We start from the raw sequence: 15,394 nt of genomic DNA on the forward strand, positions 1-15,394 counted from the left end.
CCTGATGGACTTTTTAGAGTAACTTATGTTATATCATCTGCAAATAAAAATACTTTAAACTCTTCCTTTCCAATCTGTATCCCCTTCATTTTTTTTTAAGTTGTCTTATTATTCTAGCTAAAACTTCAAGTACTATATTGAATAGATATGGAGAGAGTGGGCAACCTTGTCTTGTTCCTGATTTTAGTGGAATTGCTGTAGTGGGTAGCCATCCAGCTTTGGTCTGGAAGTTCCAACCCCCATTGAGGCTTCGGTAACTATCACGCCTACAAGGTGGGGCCAAGAGAGGGCCCTGAAGACCCAAGATCCGGATGTGCTGCCTCTCTTAGTTCCTGGACCCTGGACACTAGAGGTAGACCGAGCAGAGTTCTCCAGAGAACACTGCTGGACTTCGCTACATTTTTCCCAGACCCTACGACCTACCTATCCCTTTATTTGTAAGTTACGCAACTAATAAAACTCCCTTTTAACTACGTGGAGTGGCCTTAATAATTTCACCAATAAATTGCTTTGAGTTTCTCTCCATTTAAGTTGATGTTGGCTATGTGCTTGCTATAAACTGCCTTTCTTACATTTAGGTATGCCTTTGACCTGTATTTATTTTCCTCCTATTCCTATTATTCTTAGATTTTGGTCCTTTTGTAGTGTCCTAGATGTTTTGTGTTAGGAACTTTTTAGATTTAACATTTTCTTAGATCAATGTACTCATTTCTCCTTTTGTATCTTCAATGCCTGAGATTCTCTCTTCCATCTCTAGTATTCTGTTGATGAAGCTTGCCTCTGTAGTTACTGTTCGAATTCCTAAGCTTTTCATTTGCAGAATTCCCTCAATTTGGGTTTTCTTTATTGATTCTGTCTGTATTTTCAGGTCTTGAACAGTTTAATTTTGTTTCCTTCAACTGTTTGTGTTTTCCTGGATTTATTTAAAGGATTCATTCATTTTTTCCCACTGTTTGTATTTTCCTGGATTGCTTTAAGGGATATATCCATTTCTTCTTTAAGGACCTCTATCATCTTCAGACAGGCTGTTTTAAAGTATTTTTCTTGTGCTTCAGTTATGTTGGAATACTCAGGGCCTGCTGTGGTAGTGTTGTTGAACTCTAGAGGAGACATACTGCTCTGAGTGTTATTGATTGTGTTTTTATGCTGGTGTCAAGGTATCTGCGATTGGGGTGATTATAGGTCTAGGTGCTGATTCCTGGTCTTGTCTTTGTTGGGTGGGGGTTTTGTTCCTTGGTTTCTGTTTCCTCTCTGGATTTTAGGAGAATGTGATGCTTGTGTGTTGCCTGGTAGGAAATTTTCTGTGAATCTGATAGCTATCAGGTAAAATGGGTTTCTGGATATCGTGGGATGACACTTAGGAATGGAGATAGGCTGGACAAACTTCCTGAAGAGGGTCATCGGAAGGAGGAGGGTGGAGTGTTTAACCAGGATCTGCTTCTTTAGTCTCCTAGGAAAGGGGGTAGACAGTGAAGAGGTCACCCCAGGTCAGCTACATGCTGGTGACGAGACTGGAGCATTGGATTTGTCCCCCTGCTGGTGTTGAAGACTGGAGTAATGGGATGAGTCGGGTGGAGGGAAGGTTAGTGGAGAAGATTTTTGTGATCCATTGTGGATGGGATCAGAGGGGAAAAGGAGACCACAGCAGGTGTTCCCTACAGAGATGAAACAGTGGGGATTGGGACTGAGGAGCAGAAGGAGAGGTGAAGATTGCAAGTGGCTTACCTGTGTCCCTGGCAGGGTTGGCTTTTGTGTCAGTGGTGTGGGGGGTGGGGTTGGGGTGGGGGGGTGGGGCTGCTGGAGTTGGGGAAGGAAGTTAGGAGGGGTAGATCTGTGAGATCTACATGATGTGGGAGTAAGGGGAAAGGAAGCCTGGAGTGGGTGCTTTGTTGTAGAGCTTGGGATAAGATTGAGAGATTGGGTCTGGAGGAACAGAGGGAGAGATGAAGGTCTGCAGTCTGTCTACCTGGTTTCCTGGCAGGGGTGGCTTTTGGGTTAGCTGGGAGAGCCTGCTGGATTTGGGTTGCATCCCAATTTTAGAACATCATGGTCATCTCCCAAAAGAGGCACTACCTGTCCCCATCTTCCCGCCTTTCACATCTCTGACCCCCCTCCAGACCTAGGGAACAGCCAATCAACTTTTATCATCCACTTTTGTCTGTTACAGTGATTCGCTACACACTAGCTTGTGTAATGTGTGATCTTTCGCTTGGCGTAACTTTTTCAAGTGCAGCTATGGGATATCCAACTATGATGTGGTCATCTATGTATGTTAGTCCTTTTTATTTCCATTGCATATTCCATTGTATGGGTATATTGCATTTTTAAAATGTATTTATCCTGTGTGTGTATGTGTGTGTGTGTGTGTGTGTGTGTGTGTGTGTGTGTGTGTGTGTGACTTTCCCACCTTTACTTGGATTTGTTAACACAATTGAAAATGTCACTCTTACAGCTCCACCTTGTGGACAGTAGTGAAAATACTTTCTTTATTGTTTGGTTCAGTCATTGAAGGAAAGAAAACGATATGAAGTTTTGCAGACATTTATCATTTACTGTCCACCCCAAGTCCTTCTCGGACAGAGATTTGAGATGAATACTTTAACTACGATTAAGGTGTGGGTGTACCTCATTGGTAGACTGCTTGCCTAGCATGCATGAAGCCCTGGGTCAGATGGTGATGCTCCACTGTAGGATCAGAAGCTCAAGGCTATCCTCAGCTACAAAAAGATCAAGGCCAGCCTGGGATCTGTAAGACCCATGCCTCATCAATAAATAAATTAGTAAATTAATTGAGTGAAACTAGATGCTATGAAAATACTGGTTGAATCCACTCAAATTTGGTTCTCTCTGATTTTCAACACAACCATTTACTAAAATACCACTTATTTAGATTCTTTCTGGTGACCACTACTAACGCCTTAGGGTTTTGTGACAAGATGCATTTCTGCAGTCCAGTTTTTCATTTATTTTCATGAGATCAGGCTCTTTTAGTTTCCCCTGAGTGCTGGGGACTGAACTCCAGGCTGAGTTCATGTGAGGCGAGTGCTCCACCACTGACCTACACCCCAGACCCAGCTCAACACGTTTGTTAATAGCAAGCCAGATGGGAAACACCTGGAAGAGCGTGGCTGCTCACTCAGGCTTTGCTGACCTCATCTTGGGTCTGGGTTGCTTTTCTCCATCTCGTTTTCTCTTTGACTGGTGTCATGTGTGTCCCTTGTTCATGTCCTCTAGGTGGTCACTCACGCTCTGTTCTTCAGACTGGCTTCTGTGGGTATTTGGGAAGTGTTTTCCCCAGGTGAAATTGGTCAACCTCCCTTCTCCCCTCCTTCTCTCTCTTCCTCCCTCTCTCCTTCCCCAAAGAACAGCAGACCAGAATATCTAAAAATTTAAATTTAAACACAACGCAATTACCATGCAGGAAACACCCATATTCTACTTGAGGTCTGTCTTCCTCTGAGAGGTCCCTTGGATTCCTTACATCATTGCAGGTCCCTATGACTTAATCATGTCCCCCAGTGTTGGTCCAGGCCCTGTGCAGTCCAAACCAATTCTAGCCAGTGGGGAGAGCTTCTCTCTCTCTCCCTCTCCTTCTCTCCTTGCCTACACGCACCTCCCCCTCTTTGGGGAGGGAGCAACCTTTCACCAGTTACCAAACCAGAAACTCATAAGTCACCACTCTTCCAGCTTTCACTCCTTCCCTCCCCATGCAGCCTACCTCACTCACTCCTTCTCTGTGCATTCCTCAAGGGACCCACTTCAGTCTCCCGTGACTGCCCTCAGCCGGCTCTAATCATCCTCACCCACGAAGCCCTAGCCAACAGCCCTCCAGCCAGTCTCGGCACGCACTCTGGGCTCTTGCCAGTCTGTGTTCACACCAAGGCATTTGTTCGAAATGTAAACGCTGCCAGGCCTATTAAAAAATCCTTCAGGATTCTAATGCCCCCTAGTGTAGACTGCCGTCTGGTGGGCCCTCGCCTACCAGTCCAGCTGTTTCTCACCCACTCTTCACCTTGTTCTCTGCCCTTCAGCCCTGCTGGCTTCTCTGTTCTCCTGGCAACCCCACCACGGAGCTTCATACCCACGTGTTCATCTTCCACACACCCAGTTACCTCAGCTCAGCCTTGCCACCTCAGCCTAGCTGACTCTTCCTCAGAGATACCTTTCCCCCAGCTTTTTGTAAGACTGGCATACCAGACTCTCTTCCTGTAAACACTGGCCTCAGTTCTCAACTTGGTGGGTTTTCGACTCACTCCACCTCCTCAGTCCTTGAGAGGTGGGAGGAGGGAGGAAGCTTGCTGATCCTGCTGTGTGTTTGGAGCTGCAGCACAGTGCCTGGTCCCCAGCTGCTGATGCTATTTGGGGATGTTCTAGAAACTTTGGGAATTGAAGTCTAGGTAGATGGACTGGGTCACTGAGGATGTATCCTTGAAGCTACACGTTGTCCTATCCCCCCTTCTGGTGTCCTGTTCACCATGATATGAACTGCTGTGCTCTGGTCCACCCCCCCCCCCCCACCAGGATTGAAACCTATGAGCCAATGAGCCAATAGAAAGAATTCCTTTAAGTTGTTATCAGATATTTTGGTCAAAGTGACAGGGATACTAGAAAAGTTGAATGAATGAGTGAGTGAATGAATGAATGGATGGATGAATAAAAGATGATGTCTCAAAGTCAATTATGACAGGTAATAATATTGTTTGTCATTCCTGTGTAAGTAAGGTCAGGTCCAGGTGTGACTGAAGGTTGCATGTGGTTGGGACAGCTCAACACAATTCTGATCCAGTTGCTTTGGGTTATTTCTGCAAAATAAGGTACAGGAAACCCAGGCCTGCCCACCCCTTGCCTAGTCCTAGCTGGTCTAGTGACATCAGTAAACTTATACTTGAAAAAAAAACTGGTATTTCTCCTCTGATAATAAACTATTGTGCTGAGGAATATACTAGGCTAGGTTTCTCTTAGTTAGGGTTTATATAGTTGTGATAAAATCATGAGCATAAACAACTTGAGTATGAAAGGATTTATTTTCATTTACAGCTTGTAATCCATCACCAAGAAGTCTGGGCAGGAACTCAAGTAGGAATCTGGAGGCAGGAGCTGATGCAGAGGCCATGGAGGAGTGATGCTTATTGGCTTGTATCCCATGGCTTGCTCAGCCTGCTTTCACAGAGCACTCAATACTCCCTGTTCAGGGATGGCTCCACCCACAATGGGCGGGGCCCTCCCACATCAATCAGTAATGAAAAGAAGCCACTAATAATGTGGGTTATTTCTGCAGGATAAGGTACAGGAAACACAGGCCTTTAAGCAAAGCTTAAAGAGATATTTTCTCAATTAAAGGACCCTCTGCTCAAAAGACTCCAGCTTGTGTCACACTGACATAAAACTCGCCAGAACAAGGTTGATATGTCCAAAAGAAAATATCTCCATCTCCTCATCATTTCATTCCCACTTAAAGGCATGGTCAGTTTAGGTCACTATTCAGAAAAGTTAATATATTCATCTTCATGGAAACAGCCTTTCCCCTGTTTGAGAAGCTCATGGGAAAACAATAAAGTCATTTCTTTCAAAACACAAGATGTTTAAAAGTAAACTGATAGCTCAGCAAATGTAGAGCTTGTGGGGAGTGTTAGAAGCCCTGAGGGAATGGAGTCCTGAGTCAGTGTGTGTTGTTGACATAGGCATGGTCATGTCAAGGACCACAGCTTTAGACCAGAAGAAAATGGCAGATCCTCCCGCCCCCTTAGGGTGAGGCTCAGAGAGATGGCAACGTCTTTCTGTGGTTGGTGTGTGGATGTCAATAGTGTAGAAAAGGTCCAACATCGTTTTTCTCCCCAGATACTTATGGCCTGAGACTGCTCCCCTACAGAGACTGCTCCTACCAAGATAGGCTAAACCTGTCCCCTTGACCAGCCATATACCATACACCCCACCTTTTCATTTATCAGGGCACAATAACCCTGCCTCCTTACTCAGCTGTGTGTAATAGCCCCACCTTGCTATTTCGCTGTATGTAGCAAACATGCTGAACTTCCATGCTATTGGGGTTCCTCCATCCAAGAGCCCAGTCCACCCATCCCAGCTTTTCTGTGTGTCTGTCTTTTCTTCATTCCCTCACTACCACAGTCAAGTTCATCCCTGGAGCCATGCTGGGTACAGCAATAGCTAATTCTCCATCTTAAAAACAAATGCAAATATGAGTGGGTGCTTCACTTCAAGATGAAATAAAAACTCATTTACACAGAATATTGACATGGCATACAAAGTGAAGAATACCTTTATGTATAACAATTGTTACCTTTATGTATAAACATAGGAACTTAATCTTTCCTTTGTTTATTTATTAAGAGAATTTTGTTCCAGAGATAATTTAACATACATTATAACATATGAGACATGGCAAGCTAATATAGCTATAAAAAAGTAAAAATTCAAAGACCACGGGGGAAAAAAAAATCAAAGGATAAATAAAGGCAGGAGTAGAAAGTAAAGGAATTGGGCTATTTCCAGCACGCTGTTGTAAGGAGCGCTTCGGACGAGAGTTGCTGTATTTTCTCAGTCGTCATCACCACTTTTTCCTTCTGCAGAACCCTGCATCTGTTTGTGTAGCAAGTGTACCTGTGCTCAGCCACACAGGAGGGACCACAGTTGATCTCAGAGAGTCATGAGCCCCTCGAGGACCTAGACTGTTCCTGGGACAAAAGAATGTCCTTACTGCTTGGGACTTAGTGGTATCTCTTGGACTGGCTGCTTCCTGGCAGAATACTTTCTAACATGCCTTCAAGCTTTCTAGTCATCAACTTCCAAAGAGACAACTTAATACTCCTAGAACAAACTCAAATGTGTTTTAGACCCCAACTTCCCCCCAAAATACAATGTTGCTAATACCAAACGAGACTAGGGTCTGTAGGGCTCCACTCACTTGTCTGATGTATTTAAAATTCTGGATGAAAGCACCAATGATGAAGATACCATGATCAGCAATCTGAGCCATAGGCTTCCTCTTTAGACACAATTTATTGCTCACTCTGAAGCTTTCTTCTCCACATTCATCTCAGAGTATATACTATTCTTGAGCCAAATGAAAGGGCATTTAATAAATTAATGTGGACACTGAGTGCAGAGACATTGTTCCTTGGAATCTGACCTTTGGTTTCCATATCCAAAGCCCTAAATCTGTGAGTCAGCAGATAGGGTATGGGGTTGGGAAAATGTCTAGAGGCTTCTCCTGTACATCTTCTAGAAAGAATATATATGGCTAGTCTATGTATCTCTTCAGAAATGTGCAGGCATTTAGCATAAGGGAGAAAGATCACATTCTTTAAGGAAGTCTTTTCCTCCCTGAATGCTGAGATGAGATTTTATTTTTGTAGAATCTTATTTTGTGTAGGAGCAAGACTGTCTCAACCTATGTTTATTGTTATAATTTATATCTAGTTCAGGAGAAAGAAACAAGCAGAATGCTGGTAGGAAGAATGTGTCTCTCTGCCTGATGACTTGACCACTTGAGTCTTCAGTGTGTCGTCCCCCCCCTCCCCCCGAGCTCCAGCCCACAGGGATTAGCCCCTCTCCAAGCAGGAGGAAGCTCATTTCCACTTTCCTGAGAAGAATCAGCTAATGTGGCTATGTGAGGTATGTCCTTGGAAAGGAACACCACCCTTACCGGGAAGCCTTGAGGAGACTTGAGCTCTTGCCATTGCTAAAAGCTGATGATGTATTCCTGATGACTTCATCCCCAAATGAAAGTGAGCTCCCAGCTTCGGTCTTAGTGAAGTCTCAGAAAAAGAGCAGTTTGGAAAACATGAAGAGGAGAGACCATGTTTTCTCTTCTGAATTAAATGAGGGAACCACTATTCAGACCCTGGGATAAAAACATTCTCAGCAGCACTCAATGACTGTAAAGGACAGCCAAGAGAAAAATGAGAAACTGCCAGTGGTATTTTTCAGTGGGGCTCCTGAAAGGGGAATGTAGGAATTAAATGCTCACCCCTGCACTGGACCCTGTCATTCCATTTGTTCTGACCCTTCAGACAAGTTTCTAGTTTTCTTTTTAGAAAAAGGGAATCGTTCCGTTCCAGTTGACAGTAGCCTCTCTCCATTTAGTTCTGACAGCCATTTCCACTGGAGAAAACCATCTTCCTGATCCATGTTTATCCTCACGGTGCTCTCCTTCCCAGTGATGGGAGTGAGTATCTGAGGATAGAATGGCAGCATTGACATCCAGGCCCATTGGTCTATTCCCAAAGACACCAGCACACAAGGAAAAGAGACCAGGTGGGTGGAGCCGGCCCAGGAAGCCTTAGGACTAAATGGAGGGGATTCTTGCAGCTGGTGTGTCGAAATACCTATTCAGAATTCATCTGTAGGAGCCAGGCTTGTTGTGTGTTGGGATGTGAATATTCATGCCATTTAATGCAGCATGATGTGACACATAAGATCAGGCATTTGTCACTGATATTACCAGGAAAACAGGTGAAAGGAAAGCTTCTTGCTTTTTAAGAAGAGATGTTCACTTGGGGGTAGAGTCTAGGAAGGGAACCTGGAAGTTGTTTTCAAGGCCTAGGTTTGTCTCATGTGAGCCAAGTGACATTTGAGAAGTACTTAAAATACCATCGCCGTGCTTCATTCATTCATTTAGTGGCTAAACATAGCAACTGAACAACTAAAAATAGATATTAGAGTACCCGCTTCATATGGCTATTTAATGCTTGTATTACATACGCCCTCAACACAGTACTCAGAATAGAACATGGGGGATTTTGTAAGCTGAAAAAATGGAGCTTACTTCATAGGTCAGATAAAGTAAAAACGATAGTAGATATTATGTGGCCAATGTCACACTCAAGTACATGAGTTAATATGCATTTCCCATAATTAAAGAAAAACACAGGAGCTGCACAGACATGTTCTCAGCACCATTTCTAGATGCAGTGAGAACAGCAGAAAGTGAGTTGACCCCAGGCTTCTGATGCTAAGTGCGAAGTCAGTCATGGACCAAATCCCACAAATGGAGCCAAGGTTGCTGGGCAGAAGTCAGGTTTGTCCACTGTTCCAATCTTGTCAGAGGTGCCAATGTTTAAAGACACCTTAATGTTAATCATTTTTCCTCATGAATTTAAGGAACGGGACTTGTAATTGAGACAAAAAAAAACCAAAAGCAAACAAACAAACAAACAAACAACAAACAAACAAACAAAAAAACCAGCCTGCCTGTCTGTGTTTCTCCCAGGACCTGATAAAGGTTTGCTAGAACGTATGCGCAGGCGATTCCTTGCATCTGGCTCATCGTTTGCCCTCAGAAATGTCTTTTGAATTAATATGAGCAGAAATGCATTCTTACTTCAGCTGCTCATGTCACTGGATGATCGCCTTGTGTTTGCTTGTGTACAGGATCGGCCAGCTGGAACTGTGTCTCCTTTGCCTTGGTACACCTTTCCTGGGGCGTTGGACACCTCAAACTTAAAGACAGGGCCCTGGAGAAAGATTTCTGGAAATTTGACTCCTCAACCTTTATTATCTTATTTAGAATTTATTTTTCTGTGTTCCTTCTAAGGCTAACACATACACACACACACACACACACACACACACACATTTTTAAGCTCCCCCCCCCCCCCCCCCCGTGACAATGGATTTAGGCCTAGGCTGGGGCTTCATTCTGGAAACTGAGTCTAAGTATGTCTTGCAGTGGTAGTACAAATAACCACACAGCTGTTAAACAACGACAGCCACATCTCTGAGTGCACTAAAGCACACACTTGGAGTCTCAAGTGCTCACCTATTGTAAGACGCACAGGCTTTTTCTGTGAGGGCTGCCCACTGTAAAAGTGCAGATCAAAGACACGCTCCATTTTCCAGTCAGATAAGAGCTGCCTGTTTGTGCAGAAAAGGATGCTGTAATTTCCACTGATGTTGCACAGCCAAATAGGAAATGTGGGAGTCTTCAGCATGCTGCCCACCTGGAACAGGAGAGGAGAATGCAGATGAGCGTCTAGATCTTTCTGAATAACGAAAGATGCTGACACCTTCTCCTGGTTAAAAAGAAGTTCGGAGCTTCTTGTGGCACATGTAGCTTGCAGGGCATTGTATGTGGTCTAAAATTTAAAACCAAGGCTTTATGGAGAATGAATTTACACCTACAAATGGTTTGGAAGAGTAGCAATGCCTCACTTTGCTCTGAACGGACTGTACTTTTTAAAATGCAGTGGCCTCAGGGAGGAGGCCAAGCTTTTCTAGTTTGGCTTTAAGGTGAGGTAATGTAAAGTGAACTATAAATATAGATGTGGAAAACGAGAATGCCAATTCTGTCTGTGTCATTGGCTAGTGTAACTGCTCCCAGTGTAATTCCCAAGACTGAGTGATGTTCCATGCAGCAGACGTCAACTTTCTGGTAACACTAACCATTTATATTGGAGGAAAAATCTTCTAGGAAATGTAAGAAAGACACACTTGTGCACACGTAGACCTACGAGTTGGCATGTAGATTACTGGTGAAGACATAGATACAGTAGAGTATATTGTTGGTGGATTGGAATGGAGAACAGTGAAGAATTCATCCAAGTTAGGTGAAAGTAGAAAAAGGCAAGCGTAGTGCAGTGGCGGTGGGCAGAGCAGCGACAGAGTGGCCTGACATAGGATAGTGGACTGGTCCTGTTTGTATGTGGGAGCTGCTCTCTTTTTGGTTTCCTCCAGCTTCCTGCTATGCAAATGAGGGACCAAGCATGGGAGTTCATTTTTTTTTTCCAAGACAAGGTTTCTCTGTGTAGCTTTGCGCCTTTCCTGGATCTCGCTCTGTAGACCAGGCTGGCCTCAAACTCACGGAGATCCGCCTGCCTCTGCCTCCTGAGTGCTGGCATTAAAGGCATGCGCCACCACCACCCAGGCATGGCAGTTCTTTTTTTTTTTTTTTTTTTTTAATTTTTATTTTGCAATACAATTCAGTTCTACATATCAGCCACAGATTCCCTTGTTCTCCCCCCTCCCGCCCCCCTCACCTTCCCCCCAGCCCGCCCCCCATTCCAATCTCCTTCAGGGCAAAGCCTTCCCCACAGACTGAGATCAACCTGGTGGACTCAGTCCAGGTAGGTCCAGTCCCCTCCTCCCAGGCCGAGCCAAGGGACCTTGCATAGGCCCCAGGTTTCAAACAGCCGACTCATGCAGTGAGCACAGGGCCCTGTGTCACTGCCTGGATGCCTCCCAAACAGATCAGGCCAATCAACTGTCTCACCCACTCAGAGGGGCTGATCCAGTTGGTGACCCCTCAGCCATTGGTTCATATTTCATGTGTTTCCGTTTGTTTGGCTATTTGTCTCTGTGCTTTATCCGACCTTGGTCTCAACAATTCTCTCTCATATAAACCCTCCTCATTCTCGCTAATTGGACTCCCAGAGATCCACCTGGGGCCTAGTCATGGATCTCTGCCTCCAGGTCCATCAGTAGTTGGATGAGGTTTCTAGCACGACAATTAGGGTGTTTGGCCATCCCATCACCAGAGTAGGTCAGTTCGGATTGTCGCTCGATCATTGCCAGCAGTCTGTTGTGGGGGTATCTTTGTGGATTTCTGTGGGCCTCTCTAGCACTTTGTTTCTTCCTATTCTCATGTGGTCTTCATTTACCATGGTCTCCTATTCCTTGTTCTCCCTCTCTGTTTTTGATCCAGCTGGGATCTCCCACTCACCCAAGCTCTCTTTCCCTCGACCCTCGCCCTTCACTACCCCCAATCCTGTCCAGGCTGTTCATGTAGATCTCATTCCATTTCTCTGTCGTTGGGCGATCCCTGTGTCTTTCTTGGGGTCCTGTTTTCCAGGTAGCCTGCCTGGTGATGTGAGTAGCAGTCCAGTCATCCTTGTTCCACATCTAGTATCCTGTTATGAGTGAGTACATACCATGTTTGTCTTTCTGAGTCTGGGATACCTCACTCAGGATGATTTTTTCTAGATCCATCCATTTGTCTGCAAACCTCATGATGTCATTGTTTTTCTCTGCTGAGTAGTATTCCATTGTGTATATGTGCCACATTTTGTTTATCCATTCTTCAGTTGAAGGGCATCTAGGTTGTTTCCATGTTCTGGCTATTACAAACAACGCTGATATGAACATAGCTGAACAAGTGCTCTTGTGGTGTGGTTGAGCATTCCTTGGGTATATGCCCAAGAGTGGTATAGCTGGATCTTGGGGGAGATGGATTCCCAATTTTCTAAGAAATCGCCATATTGATTTCCAAAGTGGTTGTACAAGCTTGCATTCCCACCAGCAGTGGAGGAGAGTTCCCCTAGCTCCACATCCTCTCCAGCATAAGGTGTCTTCAGTGTTTTTGATCTTAGCCATTCTGACAGGCGTAAGGTGGTATCTCAGAGTTGTTTTGATTTGCATTTCCCTGATGATTAGGGATGTTGAGCAATTCCTTATATGTCTTTCAGCCATTTGAGTTTCCTCTGTTGAGAATTCTCTGTTTAGTTCTATAGCCCATTTCTTAATTGGACTGTTGGGCATTTTGATGTCTAATTTCTTGAGTTCCTTATATATTCTGGATATCAGTCCTCTGTCAGATGTGGGATTGGTGAAGATCTTTTCCCATTCTGTAGGCTGTCGCTTTGCTTTGTTGACCGTATCCTTTGCCCTACAAAAGCTTCTCAGTTTCAAGAGGTCCCATTGATTGATTGTTTCTCTCAGTGTCTGTGCTACTGGTGTTCTATTTAGAAAGTGGTCTCCTATGCCAATGTGTTCAAGACTACTTCCTACTTTCTCTTCTAGCAGGTTCAGAGTAGCTGGATTTATGTTGAGGTCCTTGATCCACTTGGACTTAAGTTTTGTGCACGGTGATAGATATGGATCTATTTGCAGCCTTCTACATGTTGATATCCAGTTTTGCCAGCACCATTTGTTGAAGATGCTTTCTTTTTTCCATTGTGCACTTTTGGCTTCTTTGTCAAAAATTATTTGTTCATAGGTGTGCGGATTAATATCAGGGTCTTCAATTCGATTCCATTGGTCCACATGTCGGTTTTTATGCCAGTACCAAGCTGTTTTTATTACTGTAGCTCTATAGTACAGCTTGAAGTCAGGGATCGTGATGCCTCCAGAGGTTGTTTTATTGTACAGGATTCTTTTGGCTATCCTGGGTTTTTTGTTTTTCCATATGAAGTTGAGTATTATTCTTTCCAGGTCTGTGAAGAATTGTGTTGGTATTTTGATGGGGATTGCATTGAATCTGTAGATTGCTTTTGGTAAGATTGCCATTTTTACTATGTTAGTTCTGCCTATCCATGAGCATGGGAGATCTTTCCATTTTCTGACATCTTCTTCAATTTCTTTTTTCAGGGACTTAAAGTTCTTGTCATATAGGTCCTTCACTTGCTTGGTTAGTATTACCCCAAGGTATTTTATGTCATTTGTGGCTATAGTAAAGGGTGATGTATCTCTGATTTCCTTCTCCGCTTTTTTGTCCATTGTATATAGGAGGGCTACTGATTTTTTGGAGTTGATCTTGTATCCTGCTATGTTGCTGAAGGTGTTTATAAGCTGTATCAGTTCCTTGGTGGAATCTTTGGGGTTGCTCAAGTATACTATCATGTCATCTGCAAATAGGGAAAGCTTGACTTCTTCCTTTCCAATTTGTATCCCCTTAATCTCCTTATGTTGTCTTATTGCTCTGGCTAGAACTTCAAGTACTATATTGAATAAGTATGGGGAGAGCGGACAGCCTTGCCTCGTTCCTGATTTTAGTGGAATTGCTTTGAGTTTCTCTCCATTTAATTTGATGTTGGCTGTTGGCTTGCTGTAAATTGCCTTTATTATGTTTAGGTATGTTCCCTGTATTCCTGATCGCTCCAAGGCCTTTATCATGAAGGGGTGTTGGATTTTGTCAAATGCCTTTTCAGCATCTAGTGAGATGATCATGTGGTTTTTTTCTTTGAGTTTGTTTATATGGTGTATCACATTGACAGACTTTCGTATGTTGAACCATCCTTGCATCCCTGGAATGAATCCTACTTGATCATGGTGGATAATTGTTTTGATGTGGTCTTGGAGTCTGTTTGCCAGTATTTTATTGAGTATTTTTGCATCAATGTTCATGAGGGAGATCGGTCTGTAGTTCTCTTTCTTTGTTGTATCCTTGTTTGGTTTGGGAATCAGGGTAATTGTAGCCTCATAGAAGGAGTTTGGTAATGTTCCTTCTGTTTCTATTGTATGGAACAATTTAGAGAGTATTGGTATTAACTCTTCTTTGAAGATCTGGTAGAATTCTGCACTGAAACCATCTGGTCCTGGGCTTTTTTTGGTTGGGAGACTTTTAATGACTGTTTCTATTTCGTTAGGGGTTATTGGACTATTTAAATAGTTTATCTGGTCTTGATTTAATTTAGGTATGTGGTACCTATCCAGAAAATTATCCATTTCTTTTAGGTTTTCCAGTTTTGTGGAATAGAGGTTTTTGAAGTATGACCTGATGATTCTCTGGATTTCCTCAATGTCTGTTGTTATGTCCCCCTTTTCATTTCTGATTTTGTTGATTTGGATGCTCTCTCTCTGTCTTTTGGTTAGTTTGGATAAGGGCTTGTCTATCTTGTTGATTTTCTCAAAGAACCAACTCTTTGTTTCATTAATTTTTTGTATTGTTCTCTTTGTTTCTATTTTATTGATTTCAGCTCTCACTTTGATAATTTCCTGGCATCTATTTTTCCTGGGAGACTTTGCTTCTTCCTGTTCTAGAACTTTCAGGTGTGCTGTTAAGTCACTAGTGTGAGATTTCTCCAGCTTATTTATGTGGGCGTTTAGTGCTATGAATTTCCCTCTTAGTACTGCTTTCATAGTGTCCCATAGGTTTGGATATGTGGTGTCTTCATTTTCGTTGATCTCTAGGAAGTCTTTAATTTCTTTCTTTATTTCTTCCTTAACCCATTGGTGATTCAGGTGGGTATTGTTCAGTTTCCATGAGATTGTAGGTTTTCTGTAGTTTTTGTTGTTGTTGAAATCCAACTTTAGACCATGGTGGTCTGATAGAACACAGGAGGTTATTCTAATTGTTTTGTATCTGTTTAGATTTGCTTTGTGACCAAGTATGTGGTCAATTTTAGAGAAGGTTCCATGGGGTGCTGAGAAGAAGGTATATTCTTTTTTGTTAGGATGGAATGTTCTGTAGATGTCGATTAAGTCCATTTGAGTCATGACATCAATTAAGTCCTTTATTTCTCTGTTAAGTTTCGATTTGGGGGATCTGTCCAGTGGTGAAAGTGGGGTGTTGAGGTCTCCCACTATTAATGTGTGGGGTTTTATATGTGATTTAAGCTTTAATAATGTTTCTTTTACATATGTGGGTGCCCTTGTGTTTGGGGCATAAATGTTCAGAATTGAGACTTCATCTTGGTGGATCTTTCCTGTGATGAGTATGTAA

At 43.3% G+C, this 15,394-nt stretch overlaps 1 protein-coding gene across 1 annotated transcript in view; it reads right to left on the reverse strand.

The window, feature by feature from the left end:
• Window positions 1-8,050: 8,050 nt before the first annotated feature.
• Window positions 8,051-15,394, reverse strand: part of Mindy4b (MINDY family member 4B) — a 43,943-nt gene continuing 36,599 nt past the window's right edge. The window contains exons 11-12 of the mRNA XM_059264696.1: window positions 9,779-9,959; window positions 8,051-8,193 (exon numbers count right to left, since the gene is read on the reverse strand). Coding sequence (XP_059120679.1) covers window positions 8,051-8,193; window positions 9,779-9,959 — 324 coding nt within the window. The remainder of the gene's footprint in view (window positions 8,194-9,778; window positions 9,960-15,394) is intronic.

This window comes from Peromyscus eremicus, chromosome 6 (assembly GCF_949786415.1).
Source record: "Peromyscus eremicus chromosome 6, PerEre_H2_v1, whole genome shotgun sequence".
NCBI lineage: Eukaryota > Metazoa > Chordata > Mammalia > Rodentia > Cricetidae > Peromyscus > Peromyscus eremicus.